Here is a 24,231-nt window from a genome sequence, read left to right on the forward strand (position 1 = left end):
ATACAAATAATGTTCATGTCGCAGGCTCCTCTGCTGCAGGCTTTCAGTCACGTACGGGGAGCTGAACAGCAGGCAAATGGAGAGGAGGGACATTAGAAATCAGAAAGGGAGCGAGAGAGAGAGAGCGAGAGTGGCATGAATTGTTTGGAGACAGACGAATAAAATAAAACAAGGTGAAAAAGGAGGCATGGAAGGAATGACAATGAGTAAACTGTGCAAAATGCTGTAGAAACAGGTGGAACAAAGAGGTGGAATAAGCGTGGACACCCTCTAACAAAGCGTGGTTAACATATAATGCATGATAACATACGGGTTATCAGGATTGTTGAGGCAGGCCTTATCGATCCCTGGAGATGACATCATGGTGTCCACGAGCTGCTGGGTGTTTGGATTCTGGCTGCTGTGGAGACAAATAAAAAAACACAATTAGCTTCAAGTCAAATGAATAAAGGATTTTAATACACAATGATGCTACTTTAAAACAGATTATTCGGTGGATTGTTTTTTAACAAAGATCTGCGCAAATTCCCCATATTATATTATTATCTATATATTAAAAGTAAAGTGGCTTCTGTGTGCACGTGTGCGTGCATGCGTTCTTGTGTGTACCTTCAATCACAGAGAAACTGTGGAGCGCTGACATTTGCCGTTTGGTTAGCTTATGTATTTTGGGTTAACGATGAATGTTGCGAAAACGGAAAGTTGGCAGGAGTAATATTTTTGGAGAAATTAGGGATATTAGGTTTAAAAAGTGAACAATGGACGCTGATGACCATTAATCAGTCCCTGGTAACCAGACAAGCTCTGAACAAAGGAAATATCTCAACCTTCCCCGTTTTAAAACATGAAATTAACTAAATGTGCCAAATAATAAATACAATTATTCACAAAACTCTCATTTTAATTTTCAGTTAAAATCATTACAGAAACTGCACAATTTATTATCACCCTTAAAAAAGGTCAGCTACCTATTTTATTAACCCTACCCAATCTAGAGCCCATAGATCCCCACTGGCAATAAGCTAGTTATTTTACTATTGTTGTTTTAATTTAATTAATCTTGGCCACTTGGTCAAGGACAATAAGAAGACAACATGGGTATTTCTCAGTGTTCTTTTGCTAGGATATTTATGGGCCTAGATACATAATGCACTCACTGGTGATTCCATGGACCCCTGAGTATTGGCAGAATGCTAACACCATCATGGGCTAAATAGCAACACAATTTTAGTCTATGGGGTATCTAAAAATATGCACAGGAAACTGCGTCTTGTCGCAACTGATTTGGCAAAAATGTCATCAGAAGTCGCTGGAACCATGTAGTAGTAGCATATTTACTTCACTAAATGAAAACTTTTGAAAACAACTTTTATAGTTAGCTAACTGTGCAAGGTAAGTGGTGGAAGCCACCAAGGCACCCATTACAACTCTGTAGGAGTTATAGGGTTCTGTGATTGGAGAACCTCATGGTGGAGTGGAACAGTGAAGGATTTTCCTCAATAGAAGACATGAAATGTCAGTTATAATTTGCCAGAGTGGGAGAAAGAGTTGAGCCTAGATTAGATTTGTTTTCTTGTGTTAAAGTAGGGAGGGGTGTTATTTCAAAAAATTTGGAAATCTATAAATGTTTGCATGGAATATGGAAATATACACGGAATAAACCATAGCAGGATAAATTTTAGGTCATTTGGGTCCAAAAACCCATATGGAAGGAGCGTTTGAAAATTTCAAGTAACGCGTGTCGTATACAAGGTCTCTTAGATAATAAACCGACCCTTTTATTTTTTTTAACTATATGGATTTGAATGACATGCGATTACACCAATCATGCTTGAACCCTCGTGCGCATGCGTGAGTTTTTTCACGCGTGTCGGTGACGTCATTTCCCTGTGGGCAGGCCTTGAGTGAGATGTGGTCCCGCCCTCTCGGCTGAATTCCTTTGTTTCACACGCTGCTCCAGACGGCGCGCGTTGCTTTATCAAAATTTTTTCTGGAGGAATAACCTGTGAGGAATATCTGAGTGGACACTATTAGAGAAATTAAGCTGGTTTTCTGTGAAAAGTTTAACGGCTGATGAGAGATTATGGGGTGTTTCTGTCGGTGTAAGGACTTCCCACGGAGCGGGACGTCCTGCAGCGCTTCCAGGCGCTGTCGTTGGCCTGTTTAGAGCTGAAAACATCCTAATTTAAGGCTTAATTCACCCAGGACATCGTGAGAGAACAGAGAAGATTCAGAAGAGGCCGGCATGAGGAATTTATGCGGACATTCCACTGTTTAAGGACATTTTTTTAATGAAAGACATGCGCGCAAATTCGCCGAGTTGTTTCCGTGACGACTCGGCAAATCTGTGTGCGCCGCGACAGGAAAAACACCTCCGTGTTGAAAACCATTTGTAGAATTCAGGCGGCTTTTAATGGCTTTCAACAAGTGAGTAACTGAGAAATTGTTTAACAGCTTGGACATGTTCCAACTTGCCCGTTAAGATTTCCAACGGAGGTGTTTTTCCTGCCGCGACCCCCCGCGGTCGGGTCCAGCCCGACATGCGACTCTGCCCGCACGTTCTTTCATTACAAAATGACCGTTAACAATGGAATGTCCGAATAAACTCCTCATGCCGACTTCTTCTGAAAGGTCTCTGTTCTCTGACGACTTACTGCGTCAACAGAGCCTGAAATGTGGAAGTTTTCAACTTGAAACGGCGAGACGCTGCCGCCTCGAAGCGCAGATCGCCGTCAGGCGCAGTGGACCGTCCTTAAAGCGACACTACCAGACCAAAATCTCTCATCAGCCGTTAAAATTTTTACCGAAAACCAGCTGAATTTATTGAATGGTGTCCACTCAGTTGTGCCTTACAGTTTTGAAAAAATTTTTATCAAACAAAGCAACAGTCTCTGAGCCATTCCTAAACAATGAAAAAAAATTGACGAGCGGGTGGACGACTCCTCACTCAAAGACTGCCCACAGGCGAATGACGTAACCGACAGGCGTGAAAAAACTCTCGCATGCCCACGAGGGTTCAAGCATGTCTGATGTAATCACACGTGATTCAAATCCATATGGTTTTTGAAAAAATAATAAGGTCGGATACTTTTCTAATAGACCTCGTATGTGCTGTTGACGTAGAAAACCACTCTGTTGCTTATAATTAGTTCATTGTGGCCATGTCATTCTTTACATGATGATTATACTCAACTGATGTTCCTGAAATAAAAAATACATAGATTTTGTTTGTTACAATTGATCGTAACATATGTACTGAAATTATGTTTTTTGTCAATTACTCTTAAAAAACACCAGATAGGCTTATTGTTACTATAGAAGTTGAATATAAACTTGGGGTCAAGCAACATTTGGAGCCAAATTTCAAGTCTGTAGGTGCAGCGGTTGTCAAGATATGACATTTTCGTCGATATGTTTGGCGATTTTTGAACCTGATATCTTCACTGGCTCCGTCCATATGGGTTTTTGGAACCAAATGATCCTAAATTTATCCTGCTATGGTTTATTCCATGTATATTTCCATATTCCATGCAAACATTTATAGATTTCCAATTTTTTTGAAATAGCACCCCTCCCTAGTTAAAGTCCTCTGTTCCACTGTTCTTTCCATGAAGCTGTGTCACTGATGATTTAAAGCATGTTAGAGACACAGAAGCCTTCATTAGTTTAGCCAATAACTGCAGTGAGCAAACATTTTGTTTGAAAGTTTTATATTTTTAGTTCTCTGAGACACAACCAGAAATGCGCACAGACAGACAAACAGGACTGTTTACAGGGCTGTCTTCCTGCCCTGTGCAAGTTGATGTAATTATAAATAAACATAGGAAAACCCGTTTCGTAAATCTAGCTGGAGAGGACACTGGAGAACAGCTGTAAGGTCTTTGATATGGATTGGCATCTCAGCATTTTCTACCTCGCTGCATATCTCCCTGATCAGAGAGCAGCTCTTCTCAAGAATGAAGTCGTCTCTAAACCTCCTGACACTCTTAATCTGTCCACCTTCATTTCTTCAATTCACATTCTCTCCAATTCTCCTTTTGCCTTTCAATAAAGTACAACCTCAACTTTTGAAAGCTGTTCCTCACAAATAATGTGGACACCCATTCAGCCAATTGAGTAACAGGATACCACAACACTGAAAATTTCATTAAAATTAGAGCGGGTGGTTAATTTAGGACCTAGAAACAACAACATCTCACTGTACAATATAATATATCCACACAGTATTACTTTTAGCAACATGAAAGCATGTTGCCTTTGAACATGATTCAATGAACAGTCTATTTATTAATTAAATTAACACATCTTTTGTGTATAAATATAGATAGATAGCTAGATAGATATATACTTTTAATGTCCCCATGGGGAAATTTGTCTTGGACTTCTCAAAAATTATGACCCATACAAAGATACAGAACAAGACATAAACAGTTCATAACAATAAATAAATAAATACATAAATAGAGAATAAAAATAAATTTAAAAAACATACAAGTACTAAAACCTCCTAATGTGCCTGATTGTTAGCAGTGTTTATTATGATATTTGTTAAGGGCTATGATTGATATAGGAACAAAAGAGTTCCTATATCTATTCAGTCTGCAATGGGGGACTCTGAAACGCCGGCCCGATGGTAGCAACTCGTATTGCGTGTGCAGAACATGGGAGGAGTCAGAAGGAATTCTGTCCGCTTGCTTCATCACGCACTGATCAAAAATTAACTGAGGATTGTTATACTGTTTCAAACCAATGATTTTCATTGCTGTGAGAACAATGCTTTCAAGAACTGCCTGATAAAACAGTAACATAATTTTTTGGTTGACTCCATGAAAACGCAAACGCCGTAGAAAATAGAGTCGTTGATTCAAGCGGGAACATAACCAGTCAACATGAGTGTTCCATGTAAGGGAACTGTCTATACCAGGGGTGGGCAATCATGTGCCATAAAGGGCCGAGACACTGCAGCTTTTCCGTGCAACCAATCGCCTCAGCAGGTGATTTCATTAATGATCAGGTGTCTCAGCAGGTGATTTCATTGACAACCAGGTGTTTATGTTCAGAGCAGAAGCTCATCAGCAACCCACCTGCTGAGGTGATTGGTTACATGGAAAACCTGCAGTGTCTCGGCCCTCGATGCCCACCCCTGGTCTATACAGACACCAAGATATTTGTACGATTGCACCTGTGTGATTGGTTGCTGGTGTATAATTACAGGGTTGTGATTGCCAACTAACTTTGGATCAAAAATGACTTCCTCTGTCTTTTTAACATTTAAAGTAAGGTAACTGGAATCACACCACTCAACAAACTGCCTCACCTCTGAATGATAGATATTCAAATCATCATTCTGTTGAAGTAAGCACAGAAGTGCTGAGTCGTCTGAATATTTAAAAATATAGTTCCCAGGGTGCCCAGGGTGCATATCTGAACCATACAGACAAATAAATAAAAATCTGAAATAATAAACACCATACTCAACCAGAAAGATGAAGTTAGTCTATTACTATACGGGACAAATCTGTCTGGAGCTGCTAATATAAAGGCTATCTATAACAATAATCATCACAAATATTAAAAAGAAAAAGGAGAATGACACACTGCTAAATGTTTTAGTGGTTCCTTGACTCGGACCATGTGCATTTGTAATTCATGTGGAGTACTTGTATGGTGGAACATTGTTTTTTTTTATTCTGTTTATTCTATTTTGTTTATTCATGACTTGTATATAAAATATTTATTTGTCTGTGTGTGAGTGTCAGTACAGGTCAGAGTGGAAGTGCTCAATATGTGCTTGTGCATGTGTGTGTCTGGAGCAGGAAGATGTAATGTTGGTATAATATTTATAAGTTACTTTGACCTTAATAATTAAATTAACAACTATTTTGATAAATGATTAATCATCTTGAGTCTTTTTTAAAATTCAAAGTTTGTGAGTTCATCATCTTAAATGCAAATATTTTTTGGTTTATTTTACAAGCTGTTTTACTTTGATCTGGTAGTAAACTGCATATCTTCAGGTTGTGGACAAAACATGACATTGAATGCATCATCATGTGCTCTGGATAACACTGACAGAAATTTTAAAGCCTTTTTTTTTTTTTTACATTTTATGGGCTTAAATGATTGACTAGTTGAGAAAATAATAAATTACAAAAACAATCATTAGTTGCAGTCCTAATGCTGAAGAAGATGGATGAGCAACATGGCTGTGAAGAAACAAACCCATCATGAAAAATCCTGATTGTAAGAACAGTGGATATGGGATTCAAGGCTTACCAATGTTCAGTACCATGTACAGTTGATCATCAAACGACATCTGTCCCCTTACAACAGAACATGCAGGGTGTCTTTACAGGTGGTTCAAATACATTTTCTCAAGATTAGATCAATTAGATCAAAAAAGTTTTTTTGTTGTTGTTGTTTTTGTTGGGTTTTTTTTTACAAGACCAGGTTTCTCAAGGTTCTTCTTTAAGTTCCTCTGGGTCTCAGAGGTAATGAGTTAATCCTTACCAAATTAAACAAAAACAATAAAGCTTCTGTTTCACTAACCAACTCAAAACATGCTTGCCATAAAATGATCCATATTAACCATTTGCGAAGAGTTCTGACCTGAAAAAAGTGTAGCTTGGTCCAACCTTGTAGAGGTCAGGGCTGAGCTCTAACTCGGGGTAGTTCTGCAAGTTACTCTTGATGGAGCCCATGCCCATAGCAAACATCACAAACAGCACCGGTAGTAGGACCTGGCTGAGCAGGCCCTTCCAGTCCCTCCGGCTGTGGTGGAACCTCTTGATCAATATAGCCATCACCTGCTGCCAGGCCAAGGCCATGCCCTGCACTGTGGTTGAACTGGTGAGATCTAGAATGGAGAAGAGTTGGAAATAGAGACTGATCATTTTTGTACTAATTTACTTACTTAATGACACCTGCATTTCTCTCTATGGCACATTGAACTAATGGCTCTTGGGCAGAGTAGCACAATTGCAGGAGTTCAGGTACCTTGTGGTCTTGTTCATGAGTGAGGGGACAATGGAGTGTGAGATTGGCCGGAGAATCAGCACAGCAGGGGTGGCATTGCATTGGCTCTGCCGTACTGTTGTCACTGCTTTTTGCAGATGATGTGGTCCTGTTGGCTTCATCGGCCGGTGACCTCCAGCAGGAAGCCAATGGATTACCTCCTCCGGGTTGGGAATACAGCCTTGCCCCAAGTGAAGGAGTTCAAGTACCTCGGGGTCTTGTTCACGAGTGAGGGGATGATGGAGCGTGAGATTGGCCGGAGAATCGGTGCAGCAGGGGTGGTGTTGCATTCGCTCTACCGTACTGTTGTGACGAAAAGGGAGCTGAGCCAAAAGGCGAAGCTCTCGATCTACTGGTCAATATTCATTCCTACTCTTTCTTTCTAGTCTTCGGTTATATGCCGACTTGCCAACAAAATAACTGCACCTTCATCTGCCACTGCAGACAACAGTAATTCTACTGTAATGACCGGTATTATGATTTTTCTACAGTCAACATGTGAATGCAACATAAGAGGTTTTGAGAGGCTGTCCATGGTGAAATGTGATATTCCATCATTGTGCTGTGGTCATGTTAAAAAGAATATGTCTTCTTTTTTTCTGTTGCAACATTAAGCATACTTTGGTAATCTCTTACATTTCCATGGCGCCCATAATGTCATCATGCATGCCATACCTTCAATATAAGGTGTTTCAGAAGCATCACAGCTGTATTATATTTATTCTACAAACATACTATTGTTGTCCTACAGTTACTTTTGCAAACATCACACATTACGAGCCCACACGGTAGATCACATTCATGGACAACCATCATCTTGACACGCTAGTTTGTCATGGTTACAGACTGTGACCTTCCACTAACGTTTATCCACAATATTAAGAAAGGACCTTTAGAAAGTATATTGATTACATATGTTTGAATGGATGTGTGTGTTTGTCTCTGCTTATGTGTGCACATGTATGAGTGCTGTAAACCAGTGTGATAGATATCATGACGTAATAAAAAAACAATGAAACTTACTAATTTTGTCACCATAGCTGGAGATACTTCCACTGCAGTCTTCAGGGAAACTATCAATAGATCCAGAATCAGAAATTGTTTCTGATATAGACAAGCGGTCACCGTCAGCCTCGCTCTCTGCTGTTCCCTTAGTCAATTGGAGGAATACCTACAGAAACAAAACAACAACACCTGTACACACCAGAGTCTGGGTTTCCACACTTAAGGGTTGAGATTATGATTACATGCCAATGTGATTAAGACTGAGGCAGTTGGTACTTTTGAAGCTTGGTTGTGTTGGATAGGAAGCACTGATGTACCCGCTACTTGCTTGGACATACCTCCTCCAGGGTGGTGTCAGAGATGCCATAAGATCCCAGCTTCAGCGCATCCAGATTGGCATCCAGTGCAGTAAGGAGGGAACGGTATGAGGAGGCACTGGATGAGTCAAAGGGGGGCAGTGAGTAGACCAGATCACTCCCTTGTACCTCCTTCAGTCGTGCATTTGGTACATGGGCTTGGATGAAGGCTTTCAGTTCAGCACTGTCAAACCTTTCCTCAGCTTCTAAGGCCTGCACCTGAAAAACATTGTATGATGAAATGCTTTTTGATCCACCACCAACTCATTAAAAAAGGTAGAGGTTGTGTGATCAGGTGTGTTCAGCCAACCAAAAGCTGGACTACATAAAACTTATGTCACTTTCACACCTACCTTTTCTTTGTTTGGTCCAGACTAGGGTCTAAAATGTCTTCACAATGCCAAACACAAATACTCCAAATTCTCACTCAGCTTCTTAATTGCTGAAATCAGGGCATCTATTGATTCTGCAAAGATCACAGCATCATCTGCAAGGTCAAGGTTGGTAAATGTTTCCTCGCCAACATGGGGCACCTCTGCCCCTCTGATCTCTACAACCAGACGTATGTTCATTTTGTGAATTGTTTTGTAATTTGTGTCTGTAGCATGGCCCAAGCAGAGGGTCACCCCTTTGAGTCTGGTCTGCTTGAGGTTTCTTCCTCAGAGGGAGTTTTCCTTTCCACTGTGTTGTGTGGGCCGCTGAAGAGGAGGTACTGCTGGCCCACCACCACCAGAGGGCGCCCTGCCTGGAGTGCGGGCTCCAGGCACCAGAGGGCGCTGCCGCATCATGGGAGTAGCCTGGGTGACAGCTGTCACCCATCACCAGACACAGCTGTTCTACTCAGCACCGAGGTATATCAGGAGGACGGCGTCTCCACCTCAGTGCCGAGATATCGCCTAAGACCAAGGTAGTATTCTCTGCAGTTATACATTGCATCATCAGCTAAGACTGTTAAAACCTTTTTTCAGGACTGGTGACTACTGAAAACCTCATTCTTTGGATAAGTACTCACCTTCCTGCTATACTTTGCCAAGAGGTGGAGGCGGCTTCTCCCCTCTCTGTTACTGGGTGCGTTCATCCACTCCTGTGTGTTGTTGCTCTCTCCTGCCAGCAGTACCGGATCCGACGAGCGGAGGCAGTGGCCACCTGGGAATTCGGGACTTGGCGGTTCCAGTATTTCCAGGGTTCGGTGGCAGAGGAGATCTGGGTGGTTCCGGTTCGACTGAGACAGACGTCTCCTACCTTCGAGCCTGCCCACACGACACCAGCGGATTCGACCCCAAATTGTGTTTGTTGTATTACTCGTGCTTGTTTCAGTAGTAAATCTTGTTATTTACTCTCTCCATTGTCCGTTCATTGCGCCCCCTGTTGTGGGTCCGTGTTCCTACACTTTCACAACACACTGTTGCTCTGGGGGTTGATAAGGTTAGACCTTACTTGTGTGAAGCACCTTGAGGCAACCTTGTTGTGATTTAGTGCTATATAAATGAAAATTAATTTGGAAGATAAATTGAAATTACAAGCATTGAACAGAGCAGAATCCAGATCACATCTCTGGCAAACACCAGAAATCTGGGGAAAAGTACCAGATTCTGCCCACGCTCTTGCTTGGGATCCCAAGAATTCGTAAGATGTCCCAGACAACACCCTGGTCAACCAAATCAAATGCGTTGCAAAAATCAACATAAGCACACTGCTGATGTGTTCACTGAGTAGTTGCAGCACTAGGATTCAATCGATGGTTAACTTCTTGGGTGTGAAGCCAGACTATTATGGTCCCTGAGGGGAAAGTTTTTCTTCTATGCAATTAAAATAATATATCAATGTAGTACACCTTTTTTCCTTGAGTGTTGGTGAATTCTCCAGTGAATTTGTGCTTTTGTGTAACTTGACCTTTCTGTCACCTGAATATGCATATAATGCTTGGTCAGCTGGGTGACTGGAAAGTTTTGAGCCAGACCCCCCCCCCCCAAAAAAAAAAGTTGGGTGCACCTCTCCATCCTTTGCATTCTGAGAAGCCAACATTTCTCTTGAATAATGTCTGAAATTTTGAGTGAATATGGCTGTCAGACTGGAAAAATGGAGAAAGTTGGTGAGTGAACTGTGATTCAGCATGTCAAGAAAAAGGGAATGTCTCCAAAGAACATCCATGAGGACACGGTAATAACATTAGAGAGGATGCCCCATCGTATGCTGCAGTTAAGTGTGTGGACCTATATGGGGATAATATTGAAAAATAAAGCATTACTTTAATTCTGTTGTGGTTTCTTCTTGGTCGGGCTCAAAACTTTTCAGTCACGCCTTGTATGTTGTGCCTTTCTGATTTGCATTTCTCCTCTATTACATAATCACGACCAGTATCAGCAGTTACTAACTGAGGTCCTTCATGATAAGTCGCACAGTGTATTAAGTTGTAGGAAGTCAACAGAATGTGGAACCCTGACCCTTTGAAGAGTTTTTTGTTTTTAACCAAGGCCAAAATATGGCCATCGGGCATCACGAAGGCCTTGCGTCCATCCATCGTCCATCTGTCTGTGTTCAGCATAAGTACATTCTTATTACTTCCAGGGTCTTCAAATTCACAGGGAACATTCTTGGGTCACAGACCTTGGACAAGTTCAAAGATGACTAACCTTGACCTATTTTAAGAGGTCAAACAGTCACACTCTGTTTCCTATTTTTATGCTCATATAGGCAAGGGTATTTTAGCATTGCGTTATATTATTAGTTATAAAAGATTTAATGCTGTTCAATAATAAGATGCTCTAATGAAGCACTGCTGCAAAGTCAGACAATAAGGATGAAATAAAGTTAGAAACTAAACTGGGTGTACATTTAATTTTCCACTGCCAGTGCTGGCATATTCTTCTTTTTGATTCTCTCACTCCACCAGTTCATTTGTTGCAGCCTTATAATCTACACAGCATGTGAGTCAAACCAGCCTGGAAAAAACTTATCACATCATTTCTTGTCCTTTTATTGCATTTATTTGTATTTCAACCAGCTCCAATCATGTAAATTATTAAGGCAACATGACACCAAATACTGTGACTGCAGAAATGTTGAAAAGGACTCATAATGCACCCCAAAAGCAGGGATGATATTAAATAATCACAGAACACTTTCTGTTGCTGCACCATGCTATAAAAAGTATCAGGCACTTTGCAGCAGTCAGCAGATAGTCGTCATGTACAGACTGCGTGCATTTGGCAATATTTCCAATTTGCTTTATCAGATACAAATCACACTACTGCAACATACACGATTTGCAAAACTAAGGTTTGAAACCAAATTTTGGGCAATTAAACTCAGGTTTTATTGCAAAATAACAATCATGAATGAAATCTTGGCATTCATGTTCGCTTTATATTTTCGAAAACATCATTTTTCGTAGAAATGGGGGAAAAAGCAACTGTTGAGTCAAATACCAAAGTATAATATCTTATTACTCTTGGTGGTGTAAAATCCAAGCAGCACAATCCAACACAGAAGAGCCAAAACCTGCAGTTCCTGAAAGGGCCACTTGAGGCTGGCCGTAAAAGCGGGCCAAATTCTAGGGAAGTTTAAGTTAAAATTGTACACCTAAGCCAAACATTTTACAGCCTGGTAGGAAAAACAAACAAACAAACAAACAAAAAACATACATACCTCATCAGTTTAAGCTATTTTAAGTCATAAACTGAGGAATAGCTGTGCATGCTGGGTTTTCATAACAATTAGTGCACAGGGCCCAGGCAGCCATTGTAAGCATTCTCTGCTAGCAGATGGCTGCCAGCTGTGGACTTGACGGAGACAATATGGCTTGCTGTGCAGTTATTTGTATGAACTATTTAAGAAGTCTGTGCTCCAGTATTTATGCTGAGAGAAATTTTAGTATTGAATTTGTATGTTTGCGCCATTAAAACTAATTAGCAGGTATTGATACCTTAGTATCATGCCATGGTTAGTGAGTCTTTATGACAGTCTTAATTTTTAATACCTACACCCAAATGACCTTTCATAAGAGCGACTATCCAGTCCACAAAAAATTGATGAACCCAGGTTATACAGCCCGTTAGCCTTAACTAGCTTGGCAACTTCAGGACAGATGGGCAATGTTCAGGCTTCATTCCCACGTTCCACCCCTTTACCCATTTATAGGTAAATGTGTTAGGTGGACTCCAGCACTGCCAGGATGGTGACCACCTGAGCTTCAGAAAACCTACAAGCAACGTCACAGAGGGTTTGTCCATTAAACACATAGTCTATGCTAAAATACTACAGTGCTTTAATTTATTTTCATTTATATAGCGCCAAATCACAACAGAGCCTTAATAATCTGTGCTCCCACTACAGCATAACTCTTGGATGGAATGTCCCATGACGCCTGTCCTCAGACCATGTAATGACACAGACTGGATCTGTGAATGTTTTGCATACATACTCGAAAAATGTCATCACTTGCGTACAGTCTAAACTGATAAATCTAAGGTGTTCGTATTTCCGTCTGGGACAACAGGTGCCATGAAATATTCTGTTGTTTGCTTATCACACTGATGCAGACACAGGCAGCATAAAGTTTTGATATAACACATACTGTTCAGATATAACAACACAAGCATGTGACCTGCATATATTGTCAAATGTAACACCCTTCATCCAATCACATAACTATACTGATCCACACAGCAGGGCAAGGCTCGCCCACCTGAGGGTTGGCTGAGCGCATTTTTAAAACATCAGCGGGGCGCATTGTCGGGGCTCTTTTTTGCAACGTCAGGTGGGACACTTCTCTGTTCATTCCATGAAGGCATCTTTTCAATACGACATCTGGTTTTTGAAGTCCATTTCCTGTCAGTCTCGGTCTTCAAGTTCGCTCACCGCATAAAATTACTGGGAGGGGATCCGAAAGCAAAAAAATACCTTACACTTCCCAAAACCTCTTTAAATGAGTGTGTGGGGTGGGCATTATTTATTTATTTATTGGGAAAACACTTGGAAACACAGGATGGCTGCGGACTCATTACCTTTTTGGCGAGAGTGAGGTTGTAACCTTGAGCGAGCATATCCTTCAAATGGAAGGGAGTTCCGCAGCATTTTAAGCCTCCTCTCTCTAGGAAGGCAATGCGGTCGCTCAGCACCTCAGCTTCATCCAGGTGGTGGGTGGACATGATGATGGTGCGGTCTGAAAGGGAACACACACACACACACACACACTTTGTTATTAGATGTCCTTTGATAACCTTCTATAATGGCTAGCTTCGTGTTGCATGAGTTGCAAATGGAAGCTCATTGTTCGTCCACTTTGTTCCCTGGCATAAGTGTGATTTCAGTGCGATGTCAATGAAAATCTAGTCCTATATCACATACTGTATCTTCCTTCTTTTTTTTTTTTTGTAGAAGTTGTCTACAACTCCAACGCCACACTGAACTGCCCGTGTCTGTATCGTTGTGGGTTGACCATTGCTGTACACAGTAAAGTTGACCTTAAACCATTGTGTTGAACCCCTCCTTACAAGATACTCCTACCTTCAAGTTGTTCTACCCAAGCTGCACTCTGTATAGTAGAATATTTCCACATGAAATCCATCTTCAGCTTCCACTGATTTTAGATCGATTCACTCTTTTCAACAAAACATCCTGTAAGCTTCTTTTGAGTATTGATCTTCATTCATCCTCAAGTGTTTTGTGATCTTCCTATTAATCCTTAATCCTATGTCTTTCAAAGATCCTCTCCATTCATTTGGATTCTTCTCTGCTGCCTGTATTCTGAAAGTGCACGATTCTAAGGGCCCTATCTTCCACTCAGCTGAGGTGATGGTGTGGTGGTTAAGTGTTGGGCTTGAGACCAGAGAATACTTGGTTCAAATCCCAGCCTGACAGGAAAATCACTAAGGGTCCTTGGGTAAGGTCCTTAGTCCCCTAGTTGCTCCCAGTGTGCAGTGAGCGCCTTGTATGGCAGCACCCTGACACCGCATCTGATGAAGATGGAAAAGCGCTATATAAACGCTAAATAAGTGTTGCACAGCACAGCTCTAGCGTCATTGCTAGTTTCCATCTAATGGAGTTGTTGTTCTGACAGCCAGCACCCTTATCATCAAGATTCTAGATTACTATACCACTTGAGCTCACACACTGCAAAACAAAAAACAAACAAACAAACAAAAAACCTGTGGGGATAGTGTGTATACTTGAAATTGAAGAGCCTTTTCATCTTATTCTTTTTTTTACATGCCCACATTTTAGGAAATGAATAACTTATGGCAAGATGTTGGTACAAAATTGTTAACAATTCAAGAACAATGAGATTTTTGTAGTCTGTAGGCAACGTGAAAGTATGTGAAATTAAAGAAGTTATTGAAGTTTTTTTTCTTTGCCTTTCTTGGGGGCCCTGGGGTGCCCAGATGGATTCAACCAGACAGTCCCCCAAGGATTGTCTGTCCCAAATTTCAGAAAAATTCATTAAAAAGTTTTTCAGACAATTGGATGGCACATCAAGCACCACACATCACACACGAATCTCGATGCTATTCGTCCCATTAACCTTTGTCCAAAGGACTAAAAAGACACCTTTCTTTTTGTCCTCTAACAGAATGTACATGGTCATTAAGTACCATCAAATAAACATTCTGAAAAAAATGTGTAATTATTGTGTGATGGCTCATAACTACCAGTACATTCGTTACTATGGAAAGTCCTTTTATGAGATCTGCGTCTCAGAGTAAGAAGGCGGTAAACTCACTTTTCTTATGCTGCACAACAATGTCCCAGATACTGCGCCTGGAGCAGGGATCGACTCCTGTTGTTGGTTCATCCAGAACCACCAAACGTGAGCCCCCTATGAAGGCGATGGAGATTGACAGCTTGCGTCTCATACCTCCCGATAGGGTGCCCACCCGTTTGTGTCTGTGAGCATACATTCCCGTCTCCTCCAGGATCCTGTAAGGTCAGATGATGTAAAGCGTTAACCTTGAAGTTCATCATAGTAATTGTTTGTCTCCAGTACCTCAGTTTCTATCTATCAGCTACCCAGCAGGATAGTTTTTAAATGGTGGCAGAAAGAATTTTGTTTTTTATTCAGCATGTTGTTTCGTTTGTTACTCTAAATACCGCAGAAATCTAATAGAAGTAGCCATATCATTAGCAAAATGGGGAGCTCAACCTGAAGAATAAAGATGTTGTGGGATGCATACAAATTGCCTCATGTCCCTCCAAATTGTAGGCACCCAAGCATTTTGAGAAAAATGTGGTGTTTGCAAATCAACACCCTAATAACACATATCGCTGTCAACACAATTAAGGATTCTTGAGTTATGGATGTGGGAAGGGTTATTGCAAACCGCAGCCTAATTAGCATATTTGTGCAAGCCTCCTTATTATGGTTACCATATATTACAAATATAAAGTCTCTATTGCATTGTTTATTCTAAAGTAATTGTGAGTAATGCCTCTTTGAAAAAATATGTTTTCCTCGTGAATAAGCAAATATGTAGACCAACTAACCCCAAGATCTAACAAGCTCATCCTCTCTCCATAAGGTATTCATGGTGTAAGTATCAAGTGTCCATATAGAGAAGATGGAGAAGAAGAAGCACAGTAACATCCTGCATACTGTGGTCAGGTCAGGTCTGGAAACATGCCCTAGTGACGTGTGTCACCGCATCCACCACACTACAAAACCATCTTAAGTCCTCGATGGCAACCACGCAGGCAGACAACCAGTTCATCTTCACCTCTCAAATGTAGCCGCGTATTTGCCACAGTTAGATTAGATTAGATAGAACTTTATTAATATCTTGGGAAGACTCTCTCAGGGAAATTAAGGTTCCAGCAGCATTGTATAGTGGCACACAGGGTAAGAAAACACACAGAGTATCAAAAGTGAAAGTAAGGGATGGATATGCTCTTTTTATCAAAAACAGAGTTGGCAGAACTGGTGGAGGTGTTTGTTTATATGTAAATCTTCTCCACTCAGTGAGTACTCGTGATGATCTATTTATTAATGATGGTCACTCAGATTCCCTTTTTCTTGAACTTAACATCAAAAATTGCAAAAACATAATTGTAGGAGTGATCTATCGTCCCCCAGACTCTGACTTAAACAAATTTATGGTAAATTTAGATGAATTATTGAATTGTATTAATGATTCTAATCAAATCCAAAGTTGCCAAAATTATTATGAGCATGAAAAGCTCCCAAACTGCAGGAGTAGACAATATATGCAGTAAAATTTTAAAATTCATAATCAATTACATTGTAGATCCATTAGTATACCTACTGCATTAATTTATCAATTCTGAATGGAGTGGTACCAAAAATGACAAAAATAGCTAAAATTATACCAATTTTCAAATCTGGTGACAAAAATGATCTTCAAAATTACCGCCCCATTTCAATTCTGCCAACAATTTCAAAAAGTTTGGAAAAAATTGTGCATAAAAGACTCAGTGACTACTTAAATAAATATAATATACTCACTCCATCACAATATGGTTTTAAGAAGGAAAGTACTACTTGTATGGCAATCCTGGATCTCATTGAAAAAATAAATGACGCTATTGATAAAGGTGAGTGTGGAATTGGTGTCTTCCTCGATTTACCAAAAGCATTTGATATGATTGATTTTAATATTCTACTTGGTAAATTGGAACCTTGTGGTGTTAGGGGTTTAGCACTTAATTGGTTCAGAAGTTATTTAAATGGAAGAGAGCAGTATGTGAACATAAATGATGATCTATCAAAACAAAAACCTATACAATGTGGGATACCCCAAGGCTCAATTTTGGGTCCACTTCTCTTTATTATTTATGTAAATGATTTCCCAAATTCTTCTAACATTCTTCATAAAGTATTATTTGCAGATGACAGTACCTTATTTTTATCTCACAAAGACCCGCAATACCTTCAAAACCAACTCAATTATGAATTGGCAAGAGTTGATAATTGGTTCAAATGTAATAAATTGTCATTAAATATGAACAAAACAAAATGTATTATATTTTGTTCTTGCAGAAATCGTAAATGTTTTGAAAATGTACAAATTAATATAAATAATAATGTGATTGAACGAGTTGAATTAATCAAATTTCTTGGAATCCAAATTGATGAATTTTTAAATTTTAGTAAACATTTAAATTACTTGATTAAGACACTATCTAAATATGTCAGACTATTCTTTAAGGTGAGGTATTTCCTCCCCTTTGAGGCTCTTTTGACTCTATACAGGTCCTTATTCGAACCTCATCTAAATTATTGCAATATTATTTGGTGTAATACTTACCCGAGTACAAATTTTACAAAAGAAAGTTATAAGAGCCATTTCTTGGGCCAAATATAACTCTCAAACTTTAATAAATATCGACTTCTTAAGCTCACAAAGTGCAACTTATTTCACAATGCCTGTACCATGTACATTGTGGTGCATAGACTTAATGATAGACTGTCAGCTCATTCCCATTTCATCTTCCTCTCATCATTATAACACCAGAGGAAAATTACACCTAAAGGGTAAAAGTAGGAAGTTAAAAAGAACTAGTTTTAGTGTGGCATGTAAGGGTCCACAAATTTGGAATGACCTGAGTGAGAATACTCAAAAGTCCCTGTCTTTGCATATTTTCAAAAAGAAACTTAAAGTAGAGTTACTTGTAAAATATAATTAAAACTCAACCAGCTGACGACTTCTTTATGTCTATTGAAAAACCCATAGGCTTATATGTCTGAATTTATTACACTGATGTGTCATAATACTTTTAATATTTGTCATTTAAGAAATGTGAACATTATTGTCTTAGTCTGTTGTAGATATTGAAATAGAGTAGGTTAGTTATGATGGGTAAAAGTAGGTTTAGATTTGTAATTATTGTACATTTGCTGTATTTAAATATTAATGGGCCCCGCTCATAAGCTATGGACTGCTTTAAGGGTGTCCCAATTACAAAATATATTTATTAATCTGTATGAAACTGTATGGAATGTTTTAATGTAGTCTTTGAATTTTGTAATAAACCAAACTAAACTAAACTAAAAATTAGGGGTGGGTATTGATAGGATTTAATCGATATCGATGTCATTCTTGATTCCGCTTATCGATTCTTTATCGATTCCCTTATCAATAACTCTTGTGAATTTCCTGTGTACTAAAAGTAGGCTTTACAGGTTTTCTATGTCAACAACATCTTATTGAGTATTAAAGTAAATAAATAGAAAAATTGGTCACTGGATCCTAGCTCTGTGGACAAAAAATACAATTAAACAAAATATGTACATGTTGACTGGATCCTAGATCTCTGGACAAAAAAATGAAATAAACAAAATCTGTACACTGTCACTGGATCCTAGATCTCTGGACAAAAATAGAAATGAATAAAATCTGTACATGATCACTGGATCCTAGATCTCTGGACAAAAACAGAAATAAACAAAATCTGTACATGGTCACTGGATCCCAGATCTCTGGACAAAAATAGAAATAAACAAAATCTGTACATGGTCACTGGATCCTAGTTCTCTGGACATAATTAGAAATAAACAAAATCTGTACATGGTGACTGGATGCTAGATCTCTGGACAAAAAAAATAGAAATAAACAAAATCTGTACATGGTCACTGGATCCTAGATCTCTGGACAAAAATAGAAATAAACAAAATCTGTACATGGTCACTGGATCCCAGATCACTGGACAAAAATAGAAATAAACAAAATCTGTACATGGTCACTGGATCCAAGTTCTCTGGACATAATTAGAAATAAATATTGTCTGCACATGGTCACTGGATCCTAGATCTCTGGACATAAATAGAAATAAACAAAATCTGTACATGGTCACTGGATCCCTAGACCTCTGGACATAAATAGAAATAAATAAAATCTGTACATGCTCACTGGATCCTAGATCTCTGGACATAAATAGAAATAAATAAAATCTGTACATGGTCACTGGATCCAAGATCTCTGGACATAATTAGAAATAAACAAAACCTGTACATGGTCAATGGATCCTAGATCTCTGGACATAATAGAAATAAACAAACTCTGCAGTTTTTATCAAAAGCATTTCCTTTCAGGTATAAATGAGACACATCAGGATTAATGTAATTCATAAAGAATGGAAGACGTCACATTTTGGGAGAAAAAAATGGGTTTGGTTGGTTGTAGTTTATTGTCTGTATTACAACATTTGGAAAGAGGTGTCATTTGATTTATAACAGCAATCTGCTTTGAAGTTATTCATTCAGACCAAAATCTATCTTTCCAACTTTACTCAGCAGAGAGCTGTGTAGCGTTTGGAGCTGTGCAGTTAGTCCCACAAAACAGATCATCATTATTACTTTTATTTCCTTTACCTGATGAACAACTTCAGTTTACGCAGCGGCGACGCGGGTCCAGCTCACGCCAGAGAACCATTGTGTAAAACTCCGGTGTGGAACGGTGTTCCAGTTAGTGACTTTAATCTGCACGAAGGTGAATCACAATCGACATCTTTAAATGGCTTTGAGGGAGAGTTAATGAAGAAATTATGGATCTGCAGTTTCTGAAAAGGAGTGAAGCAGAGAACCAGTGAAGCAGCGGGTCGCAGCGTTGCTTTGTTGCTTCAATGCTTCAAGCTTCAAGCACACCCGCTGCAGAAGCAGTGGGTCTGCAATCAGCGTAGAGAAATTATCACATCCTCAAAAACAATGGCTGCTGCGGCGTAATGTGAACTAAGGGAATCGTTAAGCAAAAAGGCTATTGATGTCAGTGGATCAAATCATTTCTTATTGATAACTGAAAGGAAATGATTTTTGATACCCATCCCTAGTAAAAAAAAAACAACAAAAAAAACAATTTGCAAATATAAATATCAGACACACTGCTCACTACTGGGTTACTGGCTACTACTGTTGCTCTCCTTCCCGTCCCCTGTCTTCCTGTTACTCCTCCTCTCCCTGAGTGAGTAGTTGTAGAGTCTGATGGCCTGAGGGACAAAGGAGATTTTCAGTCTGTTGGTCCTGCACTTGGGAGGAGCAGTCAGTGAAGGATGGGCATCCCCTTGGCTCATCTCCATCCAGTCCTCAACACTGACGTACCTAAATGCTGGATCACGCCCAGACAAATGTGCCACTTGGCCAAAATCATGTAGCTGACATTCCCTCACAATGCAAGTGGTTCTCCTCGTGTAACGTTCCTAAGGAACTCTCTGATTGACAGGTCATTCTAGGTCTTCCAAATAGAGCTGTGTCACAACTATACATTAAGACAGGAAGCACCAGGATCAAAGAATTGGACCTTTATCCTCCTGCAAAAGCATCGGCATCATCAAACACCTCTGTCCAGCAAACTCCTCACTCCAAAAGTTCAGCACTTTCACCACATACAGATAGGTACACCTGTGATGGCTGAGAAACCCTGGACCCTAGACCCTCAGGTGGCGGAATCAAGGTCTTAATTCCCTAACAATCACAACATCATCCGCATACTGAGTACATAATTTTTATGACACATTTTGTATGACCTATAAAACACCAAAAATAAAAAAATAAAAAAATACATATTTTCAAATCTGTAGGTCAAAGAAAACTGTTGTCTTAACATTTCTCATAAGAACACCATCTGAGCGCGGCAGTGTATTCAGCTTGCAGACTGGCGGCAGATGTTTATCTTTAACATATTAATACCTTTGGTTAGATATCATTTCCAGGAACAACCTGCAATGATTATTTTGGTCTTACTACATTGCAGAATTGTTTCATACACTTGGCCTAGTATGTTACCATCACTTTGTGTCTGTGAAACTAGCACAGCTCTACTTTTCACTGCTCAACTCTCATAACCCAGCTCATATTTCCTTTTTATTGTGGGAATATGTCACCAACTGCAACTGTTTTATGATGTCTTCAAGAAGAGGCTGTAACGTGAAGCAGTATGACAGATAAAATGCATCACTGCGTCATGCAAAAGAAACAGCCCACTATAATATACTGAAAATAACAGCATATATTCATGAATATCGGGTTACTTACTTGCAGACTTCTGCATGCAGTTCCCCGTGTGACCAGTGTGGAGCTTTGATCTGGCCATACAGCAGCAGGTGTTCTTTGGCGGTCATGTGGTCAAAGAGGACGTCGTACTGCATGCACACTCCCAGCTCTTTGCGAATAACATCAATGTCAGTGCGCATGTCTCTGCCATAGACCTCGATTGTACCCGCAGACGGAGCAAAAAGGCCAGTCAGGAGTGACCTGGACACAGAGCATCAGCTGTGAGGCGTATGACACTACGAATTAATAAATATCACCTGGTTTGTGTTGGAATAACATGCTCATCGTCATCATTATGGGCAAACTCTATGGTAACGCAATTACAATCAGAACAACTTTGAATGGGAAGTTAAAATATGGCCAGATTTTGCTGTCATTGAAATTCTGTGACTGTAGAACTGCCCTTAGCATGAATTGACTGCATGGAAAAAAAAATACTAAACTTGAGAAATTGAATAGTTCTTCCTTTGTGACATGGGATATGGTCACAAATTAATTTTGATGGAAAAAAAATCTCCCTTTAATTATGTCGATACCTTTATCACAGCTGTTTCTTCTCATATGATGATTAAATAAGCTCCCGCATATTACAATGTTTTATAGTTCATGTAACAAAAAAAAAAATCTCTTCTTGTTCCCCATTGTTTTTAATGTTGTAATATCTTATTATGCTGCTGCACTTATAGTAAGCCTCTCTGAATAAAAGAACAAGCCAAATACAATATGAAACATTAGCTTTTAAACCACAACACATGCTGGTGTGGTTGAAAAGCACATTTACATTAAAAAACACCATTTGTCCCAACCAGAAATTCTTTAATAAACAGAAATTATCACCTTGTATTCAAGTTCCAACAGGCCTTACATTAGGGCTTTGAGCCATCTTTATGATAACTGGACTCAATATGTGTGACAGTTCCTTCTCACCTCCACCAATGAAGTTGGAGGAGGTTAAGTTATCACCCCTGTTTGTTTGTTTGTTTGTGAACAGCCTGGATCCCACAATTTTTCATACATCCTTATGAAATTTTTGCTGAAGATTCATATCCTGATAAGCAAGAACTGATTCAATTTTCAAGATCATAGGTCAAAGGTCAAAGTCAGGAAAACTCTTGGAATTTTCTGAAAAATCCCTATCTTTAACATTGAACAAATTTTCAAAAATTCATACCTCTGTCAAAAAAGATCACATTTCTTTCATATTTGGTAGCGTTATGTAGGATGGTATCCTTTATCGGCTGATGACCGGATCTGATCCAGATTACAGATTTTGTGGCCATATAAATTTAACACTGAAAACCCAATTGAATAGTAAATGTACTGCATTTATATATCACTTTTCCATCTGAATCAGAAGCTCAAAGTACTTTGCAATGATGCCTCACATTCACACATTCACACAGACACACTCGCACACACACTGATGTCAGAGTGCTGCTATGCAAGGTGCTCACTACACACCAGGAGCAACTTGGGGATTAAGGGCCTTGCCCAAAGATCCTTAATGATTTTCTGGTCAGGCTGGAGTTTGAACCGAGGATCCACTGGTCTCAAGTCCAACACTTAACCACTTCACCATCACCTCGCCACATTGAATGAATATTTTACATAATATCTTAATCAAACGTGCCCCAATCACTATTTCTAGTGTGGTGAACATTATGCATCAGTCTGACTAATCATATGCTCAGGAGCACTGCTCCTGCTGATGTTATACATATGATTTAACTTTATTTGCTGTACCTGATAGTCTACCACAAGCATTCCAACACTTTGAAACACGTGCTTTTAAAATCTTGCTAAAAATAAACAAATTGCACAATTACACTCATTTTAAAAAGCACAATTGTGAAGCCTTGAAAGACTCAGCTGGTAGCTACAATTATGTGAACAACAACAACAACAAAAAAAAAATCAGCAAATCTTTGAACTGCAGGTTGGAGCAGAGAGAGGGAGGAAAAGAACACGAAGAGGCACTGTGGAGAGAGATGCAGTTGCAGATCAGAAAAATAGCGTTCATATATGTACAACATGTGGAAACCTCCCTTTTTCTTATTTTGTTTCAATAATTGTATTGTATTTTTGCATTTGTGTGCTATAGATAGATGGATATCTGTTGTGATATGCCTCTGTTTGTGCCCCTTTAAGTATTATTATGTTCTGGAAGTGCAATTTTGTATGTGAATCCTGCTCGTTCTGTTTTGTCTTTCTGGTAGAGGTGGGCAATACCGGGAATTTTGGTATTGATCCGATACCAAGTAAATACAGGCCCAGTATCGCCGATACTGATATCGATATTTTTTCATATTTAAGCTTCATAGATCCAAAGGATCCAAAAGACCTATGATAGAATTTCGCCAAACATTGTACGTGACAACAAAATACTTTATCATCACAATCAACATTTTTGTTTTAAAAAAATATCACTCAACACAACTTAAAATCTCCTGAGGTAGAGGGCTGACAAACCACAATACAAAGGTGCGCTACTCTGTGTTGTGTGACACAGCACAGTGCTGCTCTTACAAATAGAGAGTAGACTCTGATGACTCTACGTGCGCAGCAGTCAGGGCATGCGAGAGAGAAAAAAGCTTGAATATCGATCTTTTTACACGAGGATCATTCAATATCAATACCAGCGTTGGTAATCGATATTATGATATTATAATCAATCCGCCCACCTCTACTTTCTGTTGCAATCCCACATTGGTTTGAGTCCCTCTTTAGTTTTCTGTTCAGTGAACCTCATCATGGTCAGTGTTTAGAATTCACCATGCATTGTTGATCTTATGCTGTTCTAGTCTTCACTTTGTTTGTAGTATTTGTTTTGCACACATTTGAGTCCCACACTAGTTTGCT

At 39.5% G+C, this 24,231-nt stretch overlaps 1 protein-coding gene across 1 annotated transcript in view; it reads right to left on the bottom strand.

The window, feature by feature from the left end:
* abca12 (ATP-binding cassette, sub-family A (ABC1), member 12) overlaps positions 1-24,231 on the bottom strand; it is a 325,660-nt gene that overhangs the window by 114,668 nt on the left and 186,761 nt on the right. Inside the window, 7 exon segments of the mRNA XM_034186027.1 lie at positions 311-400; positions 6,610-6,856; positions 8,038-8,185; positions 8,358-8,594; positions 13,382-13,539; positions 15,097-15,293; positions 21,355-21,573. Coding sequence (XP_034041918.1) covers positions 311-400; positions 6,610-6,856; positions 8,038-8,185; positions 8,358-8,594; positions 13,382-13,539; positions 15,097-15,293; positions 21,355-21,573 — 1,296 coding nt within the window.

Source organism: Thalassophryne amazonica, chromosome 14 (assembly GCF_902500255.1).
Source record: "Thalassophryne amazonica chromosome 14, fThaAma1.1, whole genome shotgun sequence".
NCBI classification, from domain to species: Eukaryota; Metazoa; Chordata; class Actinopteri; order Batrachoidiformes; family Batrachoididae; genus Thalassophryne; species Thalassophryne amazonica.